The following is a 16,284-nucleotide window of genomic DNA, read 5'->3' as shown; positions in this document are numbered from 1 at the left end:
CCACAGCCGCAACCTGGTGCCCCTGGGGCCGTTCCCCACCCTGCCCAGCACAGTCCCCACCCAGCCTGCCCCCAGCTCCCCAAGCCCTTGGGGGGCACCCAGGGGCTCAGCATCACCCCGCTGACCCCTGTGCCCCACACAGCCCTGACACTCACCGTCAGCCCAAGCACCAAGCTGAGGAAAGGCTTCGGATGATGCTCCCTGAGCTGTCTCCTCCCAAGGCAGAGGCAGGGGCTGAATTTAGCGTTCCAGGTCTCCACTGCTTAGCCAAACCCTTTCTGGAGCCATTCGACCACCCAGGCTCCCACTGTGCTGCATCCCTGTTGTTCCCACACTGGCAGGCCGGCTGTCCTGGAGAGTTCCACGAGTCAGGGACAAGAATGGGACAGGGGGTGACACAGGACCTGCAGGGATGGGCAGGGGCCAGGGGTGCCTCTGGGGCAGCACCCTGAGCACCTCACTGTCCCGTGCCTCAGTTTCCCCACTGCCAGCTGCTGTGCTTGCAGACTGCGGGTTAGGGCACTGCAGAAAGAGTCAGACCTGCTCTGTCCTGTCCCCCACCCCAGCAGTCCTGATTTGGGGGCAATAACCCAGGACCTCCATGGCAAGGTCCCCCATGGGGTCCCACGGCACCAGGACCCCAAACTCCTTTCAAGACTGTTGGCACAGATGGAGCAGGGCACCGGGGCAAGGAGGGCGCCTGGGCTAGGGGACCTCGCCACTGCAGGCCAGGGGGGACAGAGAGCCAGGGAGGGCTGGAGACATGCCGTGCCAAAAGATGCTGGCACTGCCAAGGTCCTGCTCCCTCCCTGGCAGACAGGACCTAGCACAAACCTCGCATGTGCCCCGGCCCCCGGCTGCATCCTCCCGGCTGCTGCTGTGGCACTGCTGACAGCAGGATGATGGCAAAGCCTCCCCGGCCCCCATCTTTGGTGGCGTTAGGGGACAAGTGGCATTAGGATCCCCTGCCTGGCTCCAATCCCCCCTGAGACTCAGCCAGGCATAAATATTTCGGGGGGCTTGGCAGTTTTGTCATAACCAGCAACAAAGATAAACACCGGGAAGAGCAATATTTTTCCATGTGGGCTGTAGGAGTTTAATATTTTATCACTCAGAGCACAAAATATTTATGAACAATCTCACGTCAATCACTGGTTGAGGACTGATCATGACCTTTCCAAGCCAGGGAGGACACGTCCCCACCACAGAGGGACAGCGAGGCCTCACCTGCCCCTTGCACCCCCCCCGAGCCCCGCGTTTGGGCCACCACATCTGACCGATGGACAGGGAACAAATCCTGGGCTGGGGGAGGCACCAGGGCAGGGCAGGGGCTGACCTCTGCCAGCCAGGCAAGGTGCTCTGGCACCCAGCATTGCCCTGGGGCACTGTGACAGTGATGTCCAGGCTTCGTCCTCGTCCCCAGCTGGTGGACAGGGAACTGGGACCAGCATGGGCAACCCTCCCTGCCTGCACCCCACAGCTGCGGGACCAGGCAGATGGGATGCCGGGGAGGCACTCTGCAGGCGGGCTGGTCTCCCCTACCACAGGAAGAGCACAGTGGTGCCAAGCTCACCAGCAGCCCAGGGGCCTGGCGTTACTGGTTTTACTTTCAGCAGGTTCCCAAGAGGAGCGGGGATGCCACCTCCCTCCAGCCCAGCCCAGCCCAGCTTGGCACAGTGGCCAGGACCCTTCCCCGCTCCCCCCGCAGCTTGCAGAAGCCAGGGACAGTCCCTATGGCCCCCCTGGGCTGCCTGGGCAGGGAGCAAGCGTGAACAGCAGGGACACGCAGCCCTCAGGCAGCTCCCTGGCACAGGCAGGGGGTGCAGGGGGGCCCAGTGGCAGCCTCCACGCTCGGCCCACTCCCTGCAGGACGCCACGCTCGGCCAAGAGGCAGTGAGCAATGCCACCGGCCACCAGTGAGGAAAAGCATCCACTTTATTATAGACCCCAAAAGTGCCCGTGGCAGTGCCAGGAGGATGAGGTTTACACGGGATGTTTCCATTTTTCAGCAAGGGGAAGAGAAGAGGGGAACAAACCCAACCGACCCTACTCACGGCTCTTTGGTGCTAGAAAACACGTGGCGGTGCGGCAGAGAGAAGCTGTGGGTGAGAGGGGCACTGGCAGAGATGGGGAGGGGGCACCTGCACCTACCCCATGTCATCAAGCGCTGCAGGAGACCCCCTCCCGCCTCCCAGCATCCCCGAAAACGTCAAACACCCTTTCTGCAAAGAGGGAGAGCAGGTCCCAGGGGTGAATCAGCGACCGAAATCTCTTGGCTGGAGAGGAAGGAGGTGGTAAAGGCGACCGGTTCCCAGTAACTCAGACCCCGGTGGGAGGCAAGGCAGCCAGGTCTTTGCTTCATTCTTCTCCTCTCTCAGCAGCGATGGGCTCCTTGGTCCACTTGTCTGTGACCTCCTGGTTGCCCGCGTAGCCCATGTCGGGCAGCAGGCCTGAGGCTCCCTCCCCATCCCCAGTGACCTCCAGGTCCAGCTCCTCAAAGGAGGAGCCGCTGGCTCCAGACTCGCTGTAGCTGTGCTCGCTGCGGTTGTCCCCCTCCTCCCGGCCACGGCTGGCTGGGAAGGGCAGCAGGATGGAGGTAGCCACCGAGGTGTCTCTGCTGTTGGTTTTGGCCTCTATGCTGATGGAGCTTGTCTCACTCATGGTGTCAGCCCCTGGGATGGAGAGAGAAGCAGAGGGAGTGAATACTGTAGGAAGGAGGCAATGGGGATGGGGTGCCACAGCTCTTGAAGGAATCAGAAACCTCAGAGACATCAGGCCACAGTGGAGACCAGCTCCTACCTCTTGTCCCCTCTTGCACCTTTGAGAAGTGACCAGGCCAAGACTGGACTCAAGCAGCCCTCTGAAATCAGGGCACCCCCAAGCCGGCACAACCAACCCCCAGCTTGCCAGCCATACCCTGGCCTCCTGGCTGTGCCCTGGCCCCACTGCCACTCTCCATGCACACACCGAGGACCTGGCAAGCCCTTCCTTAGGGAGAATGCCTGGCCTGGGAGTTGGGGGACAACTCTGGCCCCAACACAGCATCAGCAATGAGGCGAGGAGCGGGACGCTATGCTGTGAGGGTGGTGGGGAGCTGCTGCATTGCTTGAGCACCCAAGAGGAAGGTGGTAGGTGGGCAGGTCCTTGGATGTGCCACCATCAGAGGCAGGTGTACATCCAGCCTCAACCCAGGGCACCTTAACGCTGCCTTCGGCACCCCCTGCAACCCGCTCCTGCTCCCTGGGTGGCTCCCCCACAGCCAGCAGCTCCGGCAGCAGTGTGAAGGCAGACAGGCAGGGCAGCGGCAGACGGAACTCAGGGGTGCCAGAGGATGGGGGGAGCCTTCCCCACTCACTCAGCACTTCTCCATGTCACCTGGCTGCCAGCCCACAGCTCCCCCAGGGGCTGCCCCTGCCTGCCCAGGTGGACTCCTCAGCCCACCACCCCCTCCCCAGATCCCTGCCTTGTTAGCTCGGTGGACAACACAATTAAGGAGTTGACGATGAGACTATCATGTCAGATTGAGACCAGCTGCTCGGTGCTGTTGCTGGAGCAACCAGCCAGGAGACAAAACCCCTCCTGTAAAACATTAATCATTGTTAATTATGACATCACAGATCCACGTGATTACTTATGACATCACAGATCCACATCACCAATTACGACATTGCAGATCCATGTTGTTAATTACAGCAGTGGCAGCAAACACTGGGCAGGCTCTTCTGCCATGGCCCTCTTCGCTCCACCCTCTTCCTGCCTGCCTCGCACTGGTGGGAAGCGTGTGCTGGGTTTGGCCACTTCCTGGTACCCCTGCTCCCTCAGGGGCTCCATCCATGCTTGGGCCAGACACCCCTGCCAAGGATCACGGCCTGCACCAGGAGGGAAACCAGGAGGTGCCCCACTTGGCAGTGGCACTGGTGGAGGACTGTGGCTTGCCATCAGCGGGGCCAGGACATGGCAAAGAGGATGGTGACGATGGCGGAGGGGGTCCCAGGCGGGAGAGGAGAACCCTCTATGCTGGCTCCTGCCAATGTGGCTCCATCCACAGCCACCAGCATGGGGCTGCCCTGGGCTCCAGCAGGCATCTCCAGCCTCCCTGGGCTCCTGCAGCTGGGGTGCCCGTGGCTGGGCTTCAGCCACCAACCTCCTGGAGGAGACCCGCTGGGGAGGGAACTTTCCATCCAAATACCCTTAAATCCCTTTTTTTTCTGTTTTTCTTCCGCCTGGGTGGCTGCCAGCAGAACTGCTTGCAAATGGCAGTCCTCTGCCTCCTGAGCAGCGTCATCCCACAGTCCTGCCGGCTGAGCAAGGGCCATTAGGAGAGAACTGAGCAGTGGCAGCAGGATGAGGAGCAGCCAAGAAGGACCCACGGACACTGCCTACCTGCTGCTTTATCCCACCTGGATGGTGTATTGGCTTCATCCTGCCCAGTGGGCACCTGGAGGGGAGCCTGAGCCTCCACCCTCTTGCCTCAGCCATGGCACGCAACCCCTCTGGCAGCTGGCATGAGCCGAGCCCTGGGCTGCCCACCCAAGTGGCGCCTGGCGACTCACCCATGAAAAGGAGAAAAGAACCACTGCCTGCCGACAGGCACTGCCTTTGCTGCAGCGTCAGGGAGCGCCTTGACACAGAAACTACATTTACTCTAAGTTAAAAAGGATGTTCCACACGCTGCCGGCGAAGTGCTTACCAAAGGGGATGGCAGCCACCAAGCGGGCAGCAGAAAAGTGGGAGATGCTGTCCCTCCTGGCAAGACCTCAGCAAGGTCTGGGAAGACAGAGAGCTGTGGGGGACAGAGGGGAGCACGTGGCCCCTGAACCTTGAAGCCAACTAAGGGTTTGCAAGGTCTCTAGTGGGGATCTAAAAAAAAAAATCCAATTCTGCCAAATTGGTGGCCTGAGGTGACACAGACAGGTTCCTATCATAGCTTCATGACAGCTCATGTCATTCATGGTCATCTCGCGTCCCTCTGAAACCCAGGACAAGAGTGACCCCGAACCCCAAGCTCTGCCTGCAGAGCACCCCTCCTGCATCACCCTAGGGGCTGTTTTGGCTGGGAAGCCATCATGTAATCGTGTGCCACAAGGAATAGGAGCTCTTGAGGACAGGAGCAGCAGCTCGGGAAGGAGAAGACAGGGATGAAGCCGACCTATGTGCTGCTCCAAGCTGCCACCACAGGAAAGCACCACTGCCCTCACCCCTGCAGCTGCCTCCCTCTCCCCTGCTCCAAGGGCGACAATAAATCAAGTCCTGTTTCCTTTCAGCCAGGCACTTTTTCACCGCTCTGTCACTTCTGATCATGTTTGAGCAGCCTCAGCTGGCAAATTTTCCCATTTCAGCAGCCTCGCTCTCCTCCGTGCAGGACAAGGCTGGCTCCAGCATGGCCACCCAGCCTAGTCGGGGATGGATGGATGGGGTGGGCAAGGCAAGAGACAGAGCCGCTGCTGCTGGGGATGGTGCGGGGTCAGCTCTGGCAGGGGGATGTGGCAGGAACCCCTGGCTGTCCCAGCACAGCCCAGAGAGGCCAGGCAGGGAGTACAGTGGGACTTCAAGAGGCAACCAAAGCCTCGTTGGAAGGTGCCTTGCGGGCGAGCAGGGTCGTCTCTCATCTCTTGGGCACAGAGGTTTCCATCAGCCCTCACACCCTCTTCTCCATCCTGCCCCAGGCACCTTGCTGGGTCCCCCAGTGAGTCGCTACCCATCCCCCGCGTCCCACTTCCCATGGTGGGTCCCTGCACCAGCAGCTGGCCCAGCACCCAGATCCAGCATGGCTTTTCCCTCTGGCATGTGGCAAGGTGCCAGCTGTCCAGTGGAAACGCCCCTCTCTGCCCTGCTCCCCCGAGGACAACATAGCCATCCCGCTTTTTTTTTCAGGAACGAGGAACCTGGGAAATTTTAATTTAGAAAAAAGGCACAGCCTGGGCTGAAGCCCTGCCAGGGTGTTGAGGAGCCCCTCAAAGGCTGGGGCCACCTAGGACAACAGGAAGCCAAGCAGTCAACACCAAGATACCAGCCAGCAATAAGTGCAACAGGATCCACTCACCCCATGCTGCTAACAAGCCTGGCAGGGAGCCGGCCCCCACAGGCAGCTCAGCCCTGTGCCACCCCAGGTATCAGCATCCCTAAATCCCCCTGGGAGAAAGACCAGTTCCCCTCCCACACCACCCCAGTAGGACACTGATACCCAAGCGTTGCTCCTCTCTTGGTGCACCTGGGCCCTCTCTTGCCCCCTGCTCGATCAAATTTTCATCACCTCTGCCACTAAATAATAGATCAATGCCCTGCCAGGAGGGGCACAGCTCCCCCACGCTTGCCGAAGCTTGCACACAGCCATCGAGAGAGGGGCTGGGGCAGGTGGACCAGCAGGAAAGCAGGGCAGGAGCTGCCTGCTGAGACCGTTCTCGGGATGTACAGGCAGGCAGAACAGGCAGGGTTCTTTGGAGGATGGAAGCAAGCGGGGATGAGGCAGAGCACATCAGGGAAGGTGCCCCACCACGGCACTGGGGCTCAGTGGGTGATGCCATCGGTTGCACCCAGATGCTGCTGGACAGACTCAGCTCCAGGAAAATGAGCACCTGAGAATCTGGGCAGAGCCACATGCATAGAAACCATCTGTGTTCATGCCAGTAAGCCTGTGTTGAGAGGCTGCTTTTGTTTGCTTTCACCTTCCACACTCCGCAGTGGGGTCACGCTGGAAAGCACGCTGCTGAGAGCGAGCTGGGAGCGAGGGCCCGCTGAGCACTGCGCTGATGCCAAAGCCCTGGAAAATAATTAAGTATAAAACAACTAATCGTGATTGACACTGGCCCCCTGGAGACCCGTCAGCCACCTTCCAAAAATGCTTCCCGTCTTTTTGATGACTCTGATGATGTCAAAGAAGGGACAGAATTGGTGCGGAGGCAGCCGCAGCCCCTGGCCCCTTCCTTGCGTGCCGAGTGTGTTCATCCTCAGCAGAGCTGCCAGTACCCTGCTCTGCACAGAGTGCAGAAAGCAGAGACCCTGGGCTGTGTCCCGCAGCTTCTATGGCTATTGGCTTCGCTTGGAGCCGCAGGAACCCAGCACCTCGTGGGCGAGCTCAGGAGCAAGGAGGACGGCAGACGACAGCCTAAATTGAGAGATGCGGCTCCAAGGCCAGGAGGCTCAGGAAAACAAACCCAAGCTTTTCTTGCACATCCAAGTTGCTTGGTTCTGCCTGGCACCAGCCAGACCAACAGGCAAGGAGAAATGGCAGCGCCTTCCGCTGGGACCTCCTGAAGTCTTTAATTCAAGGAAAGTGTAATATGGCTGCTGGTGGGGAGTTTCATGAGCCCTGACCAAAAGGTGTTGTGTCTGCACAGAGCATTACTAAATACGATGCTCGCTCTGAAATTGCATGCTCATTGCTGTTATTTCAGTATTTTGTGAGAGGGAGGGAAGAGTGGGCTTCCTCTGCTGCCACATCAGGAGTGAGAGCCCAAGGCTCCCATGCTCAGCTTCCTCAGGGAGAGGAAAAGGGGCTCAGCACCTCCCCAGTCCCACCACTCACCCTTCAAGGCAGCAGGGAGTCAGGGCCCTGTGTCTGGATTTCACTGCTCAGGCATGACCAGAGGAGCCGAGTGCCACAAGCAGGGACCACCACCCTCTCCCACCCTCCCAGCAGCACCTCAGCACTGCCTGAGACTCCGTCAGGGAAGAACCGCTTGAAACACTGGCAGAGTTGAGGTGGATCAAGAAATAACCCAAATCCATGCAATCGGGGTTGAGGGGGGGGCACACTGAAAAGCAGATGGGGACATTGCCGTGCCCACTCTCCAGCCAGCAGAGGAAAGCTCAAAAGCTGTCAGATGAAGATCTTATGGCCATCACGCCTGTTGAAGGCATCTCCCTTGAGTGGCTCCCCAAGGAAGAAGAGAGTAAAAAAGGATGGGAGAAGAGATTGTGGCTTTCTCTTACTCCAACTCAGAGGTGGTTGCACAGATCCCAGCACAGAAAATACTTGATCTGTAAGGCATCATCTTCAAGGTACTGTCTTCAAGGTGTCTCTTTCAAGGTGTCATCTTCAAGGCATCTCCGGTGAGAGGCTGGGCAGAGAGGAGATCTGCTGGCTGCCCCTTCCAGCAGGGTGTCCTCTCACATCAAAGCTCAAAAACCCCAAGCAGGACTTTGGCGTTGAGATGTGGAGCCTGAAGAAACTGTCTGCTGCCTCCCACCTCGCCTCCCAACTTTGACCCTGCTGCTGAAGCAGGGGCAGCCTGAAGGCCGCTCAACCACTGCAGCTGGACAACACCAAGTCCCTGGCATCAGCAGGCCAGCAGCAGTGGGATAAGGATGCTAGCTGGGCTCTGGCTCCCTTTGCACAAGCCCAGGACCTCCCCACAGGGTGCCACCCTCCCCAGTGACAGCAGCTGTGCCAGCCTGGGGCACCACAACATTATGGGGATGCCGGAGATCATGGGCACCTCCAAGATCCTCAGGCAGGAGCAGCACAAACAACCTGAAGGCTTGCCATGTCCTCGGCCCTGTCCAATGGCCGGAGCAAGGATGTGTTGCCTGGCAGACCTGGTTCTGCTGCCATGCCCAGCAGTGGTGGTGATCACAGTGCTGACATCCAAGCTCAATGCTTTAGTCTTAGAGGCAGGGCCAACCTCTCACAGCTATTATTATTTTAGGCTGGTTTTGTGCAGACTCAGCAGATGACACTGCATCAGATTGCACCTACAAAAGCTCATCTGTGTGACTGGAAGGGGAGAGGTGGTGGAGAAGCTGCCAAGAGCTGCTGCCAGGGAGCCTGATCTGGGGCAGGGGTCTCCCACATGAGAAAGTCCAACATTGTTTGCCACCTAAAATTGGGAAAAACTTCCCAGCCTTTCTTCCAGCAGGGCAGGGGACTCCCTGACCGCAGGTGTGGCAGCAGCGGTGTGCAAGGGAAAGCATCAAGACAGCTGGGGTGCAGGACAGCAGCTGAACTGAGCATCCCCTGGCCATGCCACGGGGCCGTGCACCCCCTGAGCGGTGCAGAAAGGAGCACACGCAGCTGCTGGAGCCACTGACCTGAAGCAACTTTTTCTCACGTGTGTCCTGCTGTCCCTCTCCAAAACCACAGGGCAATCGTGGGAAGGTGCCAGAGGGAGCAGGCTGTGAGGCACCTTCGGCCAACCCGGGCTGGTGCCCAAAGCAGCCACCCTGACACAAGGCAGACAAAAAGGTGAGGAGCCAAGTGAATGCTGTGAAAACACAAGACCCTGAAGCACTGCGAAACCACTCCAATTAGACTCTTCACTGCAGCGCTAAATGGACAGAGCTCCCCAGAAAGCAATTTCCAGGCTCACTTTTATGCCGCATGTGATTAAGAATTAAAGCAATCCAAACCTGAAGATGTGTTAAATAAAACGACCAAACTCCCCGGGAGCTGAGGAGAACCGTCATGGTTTTTTCATGCCCATTACGCAAGCGCGGGCAACCCGTGGGGCAGGAGGAGGCACCTTCCCCCACCAGCGGCCGGCTTGGCCCACGCCGTCCAGCACCCAGGAATACTTGGCTAGCCGGCTCCCACATCTTGCAGACATGTGAGCATGTGGGCCGGCGACGGCAACTAGCATTTCGGGTTACTATAGCACTGCTGTTCTGCGCCTACAGCCATTGTGGTCCCTTCCTGTATGAATACATCCAGGCTCCAACAGATCTCGCTGAGCAGATGCTATCGGGCAACTCCACCACCAGCTACAGCAACCTGGTATTTAAGCTCTTTGCAATCCCAATATGTAACAGATGAAGATGAGATCAAGGAAGATGTATATGACAAGGAGAAAAACAAGCCCAGCTGCAACCAAAAGCTGCAAGATCCAGCTCTGCTCTGACAACAGTGGGCCAGCAGCTCAGCTTGGCGCTCGTCCCAACACTGCAGGGGTGCCCAGGTGCTCCCCGAGGTGCGGTGTGATGCCTGGTGGATGAGACCCTGTCAGCCTGGGGTGAGGGGAAGAGGTGTGCTGAGATTCAGTGGTTGGGCACAGGTTGGGCCCTCTCTGCCTGCTCAGGCGGCAGCATCAGGGACACCAGGACCCCCCGTCTTTGGGAGGGCTGATGCCAATCGAAGACAAGAGCCCATGCGCAAGCCATGGATACCTGTGATGTCCGTCTGGGCATCCTCGGCCTCAGCTGCAGCAGCCCTGCTCTTCCTCTCCAGTTCTTTCATTTCAGGCACGTAGAAGTCCCCTTGGCGGGCAAGGGGACACACGAAGTAGATGCGGTCCTCCTTGTAGATCTCGATCCGGGGGTGGGCACACAGCTTCCTCTCCTGAAAGACAGCAGGCAACTGCAGGTCAGGGATGTGCCCTTGCCCCCTGCCCTGGCAGCTCCCCACCATGGGGACCTGCCGGCCTGGCAGTGTTGCAGACTGATCCGCTTTGCCCACAGACATGGGGGCCCAGCAAGGAGCAGTGGGTCCCATCCTGAAATCACAGTGCTGCTTTCCCTGTCACAACAGCCCCCTGTGTGCCAGGGCCGCTGGCTTCGGCCCTGGGGGTGAGCAGCCGGCCAGACTCAAGAAGGAGATGCCGAAGCCCCAGGGAGCCTCAGCTTCCCCGGCTCAGCCTTGCTTTTGGTGTGCTCATTTTGGGCTGGAATGAGGGGGTTCGGGGAGCCCGGCAGCTGCTTCGCATGGACCTGCCAAGTCTCCGGTTCCTCCTGGCAGCATGGCCCCGCGAGCAGGCGTAGCACTTCTCTGCTAATTAATATAATCCAGAGCCAACAGCTCAAGCAGCTCCTTTCAGAATGGTGAGGGCAAGGGGGAGTGGGAGATGAATCCCTGGCATTTCAGGCAACTCCCCCTCCTCCTCTTCCTCTCCTCACCTCCCCTCGGCAGCACACTTGAAGACCTCAGCCCCCCCAGCCTGCCAGGGACCCCTAACGGGGGCACGGCCCCCGCTGGGCCATGTCCTGGCCGAGGCAGGGCTTCGGGGACTCTTGGGGTGCTGGGGCCAGGCCGAGGAGCAGCTGGACCCCTCTTGCCACCCCCTCCTTGCCCGCCCCCCCCCCAGCTGCTCTCTGGCAGAGGGGGTGGCTGATTACAAGCTGTGTGAGAAGGGAGAGCGTCTCTTCAGCGGGTTTTCTTTTTCTTTCTTTCCCCTTTTCAAATCACTGACAGCTTTTATTTATCCCCGCAACCACCCCGATTATCCTCTTCCTCCTCCCTATCTCAACTATCCTCATCCTCCTCCCTGCCACGTCCCCCCTGGCAGGGACACGGGCGGGCTTTCAAGGCGCTTGGAGCCCGGAGTTCCCACTCGCAGGTAGATGAAACACTAACACACGCAGATCAAAACTGTATTAAATACAAACAAGCTGGGCTGTTTTTAGCAGCAGAGCAGGGGCGGCTCATATCAATCCTGCTTTTTCAGCAACAGTGCAGACAAGAACCCTCCCTGACGCTCTGCCCCTTGCTCTACCAACCACAAGCCCATCAGCCAATCTTCAGCTCAGTTCGTTATTTTAGGTTACTGCAACACATACCAGAGATGGGTATCTCCAAGATTCACAGGTTTTTTGGATGCATCCAGCTGGCCTCGCACCACTTAATGCAGACAGGGACAACTCGAAGGATCTTAGAGCAAAGAGACCTTCACTAAATTCATATGAGGTCTCTAACCAGTATAAAACCTCAGGGCTCCAATCTGGCCTCCAAGACATCCCAAGCTGACTTCCCAAAGCCCACCATGGGATTCCTAAAGAGCAGATCCAGGACATACCCCCTCTCCCTACAATTTATCTAGGCTGCTACAACTCCCTTCCAATTACACAGCCGGAGTAGCGACTCGCACAAACAATGTCCCACACACACACACAAAACGTGGGAATCGTTGCCTTTTTAAGGAATAAAAATGCACATCTGTAAAAAGCAGGGTCCCAGACTGGCTCTTGAGCCAAATGCTGCTTCAGACACAAGGATTATCCTGTAAGAGAGATGAGGATGCTCCACCCTGCCAGGATGGGAAGCAGCTTGTTCTCCCTTAAGCTAGAGGAGCCCAGGTGCCTCACAGCCAAAGCCCATGGCCAGGGACCACATCGGTGGGATGATGCTGAGGTGGCCAGACACTCAACGTCAATACCAGCACCTGCCTCATTATGGACAGCTACAAGGATGCTTAATACTTGACTTCTTCCCAATTCATCCATGGTTTTCCCTAAAAGGAAATGGAGGAAAACCAGAGCCTGGTGGTCCTAATTTTTGCCTCTACAAATCAAGTTGGGAGCCAGGCTAGCAAGCTGGCTTCTGCTTCTGCGCTTCTTCATGGAGCAACCCAGCTCCTGGCAGGGCTGCTGCAGAGCTCAGCACTGGCAGATGGGCTCAGGAGAGGACCCCAAGAAGGAGCAGGGAGGTGGCAACTGGGAATGCCGTCCCATCCGGGCTGGGACCAAAGGGATGAGGCTCCATAAAGACTTGAGGAAAGGGCAGAGGCAATGAGGTGTGGAGCTGGGACAACAGAAACGGATAAGGGGCTCATAAAAAGAAATGGATAAGGGGATCATCCAAAGAGGATGCAAGGGAGATCGCCCTTGTGATCATCGCAAAGCAGATCAGGAGGCAGGCAGAAGCCAGGCAACCACAGGCAGAGGTGCAGCAAAGTGCAACCAAGAGGCAGGTGTCAGCATAGGACAGAGCGGGCTTAGGATTATCCCATCAGAGAGGAAGGCTGCAAGGCTGCTGCAAGGGAAAGAAACAACCCAGAGAGATTGGAGAGCAGAGTCCAAAGGCAAAGGCTTAAGTAGAGAGCGAATTAGTGAAGGCTCAACAACATGGCAAAACAACAGAGATGCTCAACAGGCAATAACACACTCTGCAGCTGAGAAGGAAGCCCCTCACTAAGTGTGCTGCTAACAGATGGAGCAGCAAGGTGGATGTGGAGTTTGCAAGGCAGAGCCCTCCAGTCAAATCAAATGCAGTCTCGCACGGGCAGAGGAGCTCAGCGAGAGGTGAACAGTGGGACGCGGATGGCGTCGGGGCCAGGCTTTTGGCTAGGACAGCAGGATCCAGTAAGTAGGGCAGGGAAGGGGACTCATCCCTTCGCAAGGTCGTGCCGTGCCACCTCCCTTCTCGGCCTCCACCAGGAGCTCACCGTTCCTACAGCCAGCAAAGATGGAAGTAGCAGTGCAGCGCGCAAGGCTTATTTATATGCAGGACCCTCTGCCAGGTACCCAAAGCATGGGGTTTATTACATATAATCCATACAGTCAAGCTACACATACACAGCAAAGGCCAATGCATCCAGAGCCCACCAATTCAGTCCTGACATGCACACCAGCTCTGGCGTACTCCTGCTACGCCAAACCCACTGCTTCTCATGAAGCCAACTCCTTCTTGGCCCATCTGAGGGCCGTGGTGGGGTACTGCTCACCACCCTCTTGGGTCAAGGCTTTATGTAGGGGAAGGCTCTTGCACTCCTCTTTCCCAGAGGAAATAACACCCTGCCCAGCCTTTACTGGGTTGTTTCCAAATCCCCCACCGCCCCCAGCTCTGTGTAGGACTTTCTCCATGTTGGCCTCCTCCCTCGAGGAATGGAGCAACCCCTGGCCTTGTGCATCAGAAAGGACGACAAGGATTGTTCACTAAATCAGGATTTCAGGAGACCTTCCCCAGAAGCAGGAGGTGGCACCTCCCCAACAGCAAAAATTTTTCTCTCCTGACTTGTCCATTAAGGAATAGACCCCATCATCTGCCCACAGAATGGCTTAGGCACGGCCTCCTGGCTGGAGGATACCCCCACTTCCCTGGGTGGGCAGGAGAGCAGTCCCAGGGCTATAGGACAAACGATGAGGTGGCCGAGACATGACCTGCAGTCATTAAATCCCAGCAGAATCATGCCAAAATGGAAGGAAGTGGCAGGGTGCTCACGCTGTGCCCTGCCCCTTGGCACCTGCCGGGATGCAGAAGGCAAGCTGGGGCACTGCAGGGACCGGCTTTGTCACTCCATCAGGCTCGCCTGCTCAGGAATTTAAATGCCACCAACTGGATCTGCTTCATCTCCCACTGCTGGAAGAATTCAGCTTGTTAGGAGATCAGCAAATGAGCCTTGCAGATGCTCTTGGGATCCTTGCCATACCCAGACATGCTGGTGCTTGGGCTCCAGCTGAACCCACTGTTTACCCCAAAACACTTCTAGGGCCACCAGGAAGGCGGTGGGGAGGCAGCTGCTGTCCTTGCCCCACTTCTGGCCAGAAGCCCTCTGGCCCCACAGCCCCCCCGACTCGTCACCTCCTGGCATGGCTCACAGGGTGATGGTTAAGCCATGCCAGCCCACTGAGTTGCCATTTCAGGGCCGATGGCCGTGAGAACAGTAGGGGAGAGGCTTTTCATGCTCTTATGGCGGTGGGACGTGCTGCCACCATTGCAATGAAGCAGAAGGATGGCAGGCACGCGGGGCTGGCTCCTTCTGCATCTGGCTGCGACTCCAGAGTGACACCAGCCATGTGAGGGGGTTTCCCAGAAGCAGCTGGAGAGTGGGGTCAGCCCACCGCTGACTTATAGCCAGGTCCGCCCTGTTACCAAATGGGACCGTCAGCCTCAGGTACAACTCGCTGAATACCAGTGATGCAGAGTGGGTGTCTGGCTCCTGCCCTGGGGGGAGCACGGGGGGAATGCTAAGGGACACCCCTCCAGCCCCCTGCTGCACCAGGGCTCCCCACCCTCCATTTATTACACCTCCGCACTTGGGGGAGGAAGAAATGGTGGGTGCGAACACATTGGGGGGCTTGTGCCCATCACTGGGGGGGCTCACCAGCATCCCCCTGGACAGCCAGCCAGAGCATCATCACTTCTGCACTGCCATGAGCCTCCCCTTGCCCGTGCTGCCAGCACTTGGGCCACCCCGATTACCGCTGGCAAGTAATTTGGCACCCAGCAGGGTGCAAGGGGACACCCAGGGGACCCGGCAGCCCCTCACGCCAGCACCTCCTGCCTATTCAGGCAACATGACTCCCCCACGTCTTCCTTCCAACCAGAGGCATCCATCCTCTCCTCCTCCTGGTGAAGGGGTCGGACACTTTGGTCCCAGGGATTTTCAAGAAACAACAAAACCGTGTGGAGCCAAAGGGCGCTAAAATCACTTGCTAAAATTAGAGCTGAAACTGAGCCACCAGCTAGGACCGGAGGGAGCGCGCTGTGTGCCACATCCTCCTCGCTTCCTCACATGCTCCACGCTCAGTGTGTCATCCCCGTTTATCTTAGACCATGGGTGCTAGGTAGTGCAGAGAGGCCTTGCAATTCAGTTTGCACAGAACCCAGAGCCCTTCGGCGCTCTCCCAGTTCAGCCAGGGGACAGACTCCTTGCTGGGTCATCACACAGTCCCAGACCCAGACTGGGGATGTCCCTTTTTCCATTCCTCCTTGCCCAGGCAGCAGCTTGAGGTTAAACACAGCTTCAGTCCCAAGTCTAAGCTGATGAAAGCAAAAAACTAGAGGCACCCTTTCCTCCCCAGGTTTCAAACTTGGTCTCAATATGCACTTGCAGCCCAGAAAGCCAAGCATCTCCTGGGCTGCACTACAAGCAGCGTGGCCAGCAGGTTGAGGGAGGGGATGCTCCTTCTCTGCTCCGCTCTCGTGAGACCCCCCCTGGAGCAGTGCCTCCAGTTTTGGGGTCCCCAGCACAAGGCAGTTGTACCTGTCAGAACAGGTCCAGAGGCGGCCATGGAAACAGTCCAAGGGCTGGAACACCTTTGCTATGGAGAAAGGCTGAGAGAGTTGGGGTTGTTCAGCCTGGACAAGAGAAGGCTCCAGGGAGACCTTATTGCAGCCTCTCAGTATACAAAGGGGGCTTGTAAGATGGGGACAGACTTTTTACCAGAGCCTATAGTGACAGGACAAGGGTGATGGTTTTAAACCAAAAGAGGGCAGGTTTAGATTGAACATAAGGAAGAAATGGCTTGTGATGAGGGCGGTGAAACACTGGGCCAGGTTGCCCAGAGAAGCTGTGGATGCCCCATCACTGGAAGCATTCAAGGTCAGGTTGGATGGGGCTTTGAGCAACCTCATCTAGTGAAAGATGTCCCTTCCCACAGCAGAGGGGTTGGACTGGATGATCTTCGAAGGTCCCTTCCAACCCAAACCCTTCTGTGATTCTGGTCCTCCCTGCCGAGCCACAGCTTGACCACGGGAGACAGGGATGAAGCCTGGGTGCCCAGGGCTGCCTGACAAGGGGCAGGAGTCAGGCAGGGGCTGGGGAGGAACCATTGGCCCAAGAGATGGTTTGGGCAGGAGGGAGGACAGGCTGCTGGAGGGAGAGGCAGGCGGACCTGCTTTGCACCAGTAGCACC

General features: G+C 57.8%; 1 protein-coding gene across 1 annotated transcript in view; it reads right to left on the bottom strand.

The window, feature by feature from the left end:
- Positions 1-2,147: 2,147 nt before the first annotated feature.
- Positions 2,148-16,284, bottom strand: part of TEX264 (testis expressed 264, ER-phagy receptor) — a 40,716-nt gene continuing 26,579 nt past the window's right edge. The window contains exons 5-6 of the mRNA XM_009639338.2: positions 10,102-10,273; positions 2,148-2,672 (exon numbers count right to left, since the gene is read on the bottom strand). Of these exons, the coding sequence (XP_009637633.1) occupies positions 2,359-2,672; positions 10,102-10,273 (486 nt within the window). The 3' untranslated portion in view covers positions 2,148-2,358. The remainder of the gene's footprint in view (positions 2,673-10,101; positions 10,274-16,284) is intronic.

This window comes from Egretta garzetta, unplaced genomic scaffold (assembly GCF_000687185.1).
Source record: "Egretta garzetta isolate BGI_Z169 unplaced genomic scaffold, ASM68718v1 scaffold215, whole genome shotgun sequence".
Classification (NCBI taxonomy): Eukaryota; Metazoa; Chordata; class Aves; order Pelecaniformes; family Ardeidae; genus Egretta; species Egretta garzetta.
The sequence above is the reverse complement of the archived record's forward strand: the minus strand, read 5'-3'. Positions and strand labels throughout refer to the sequence as shown.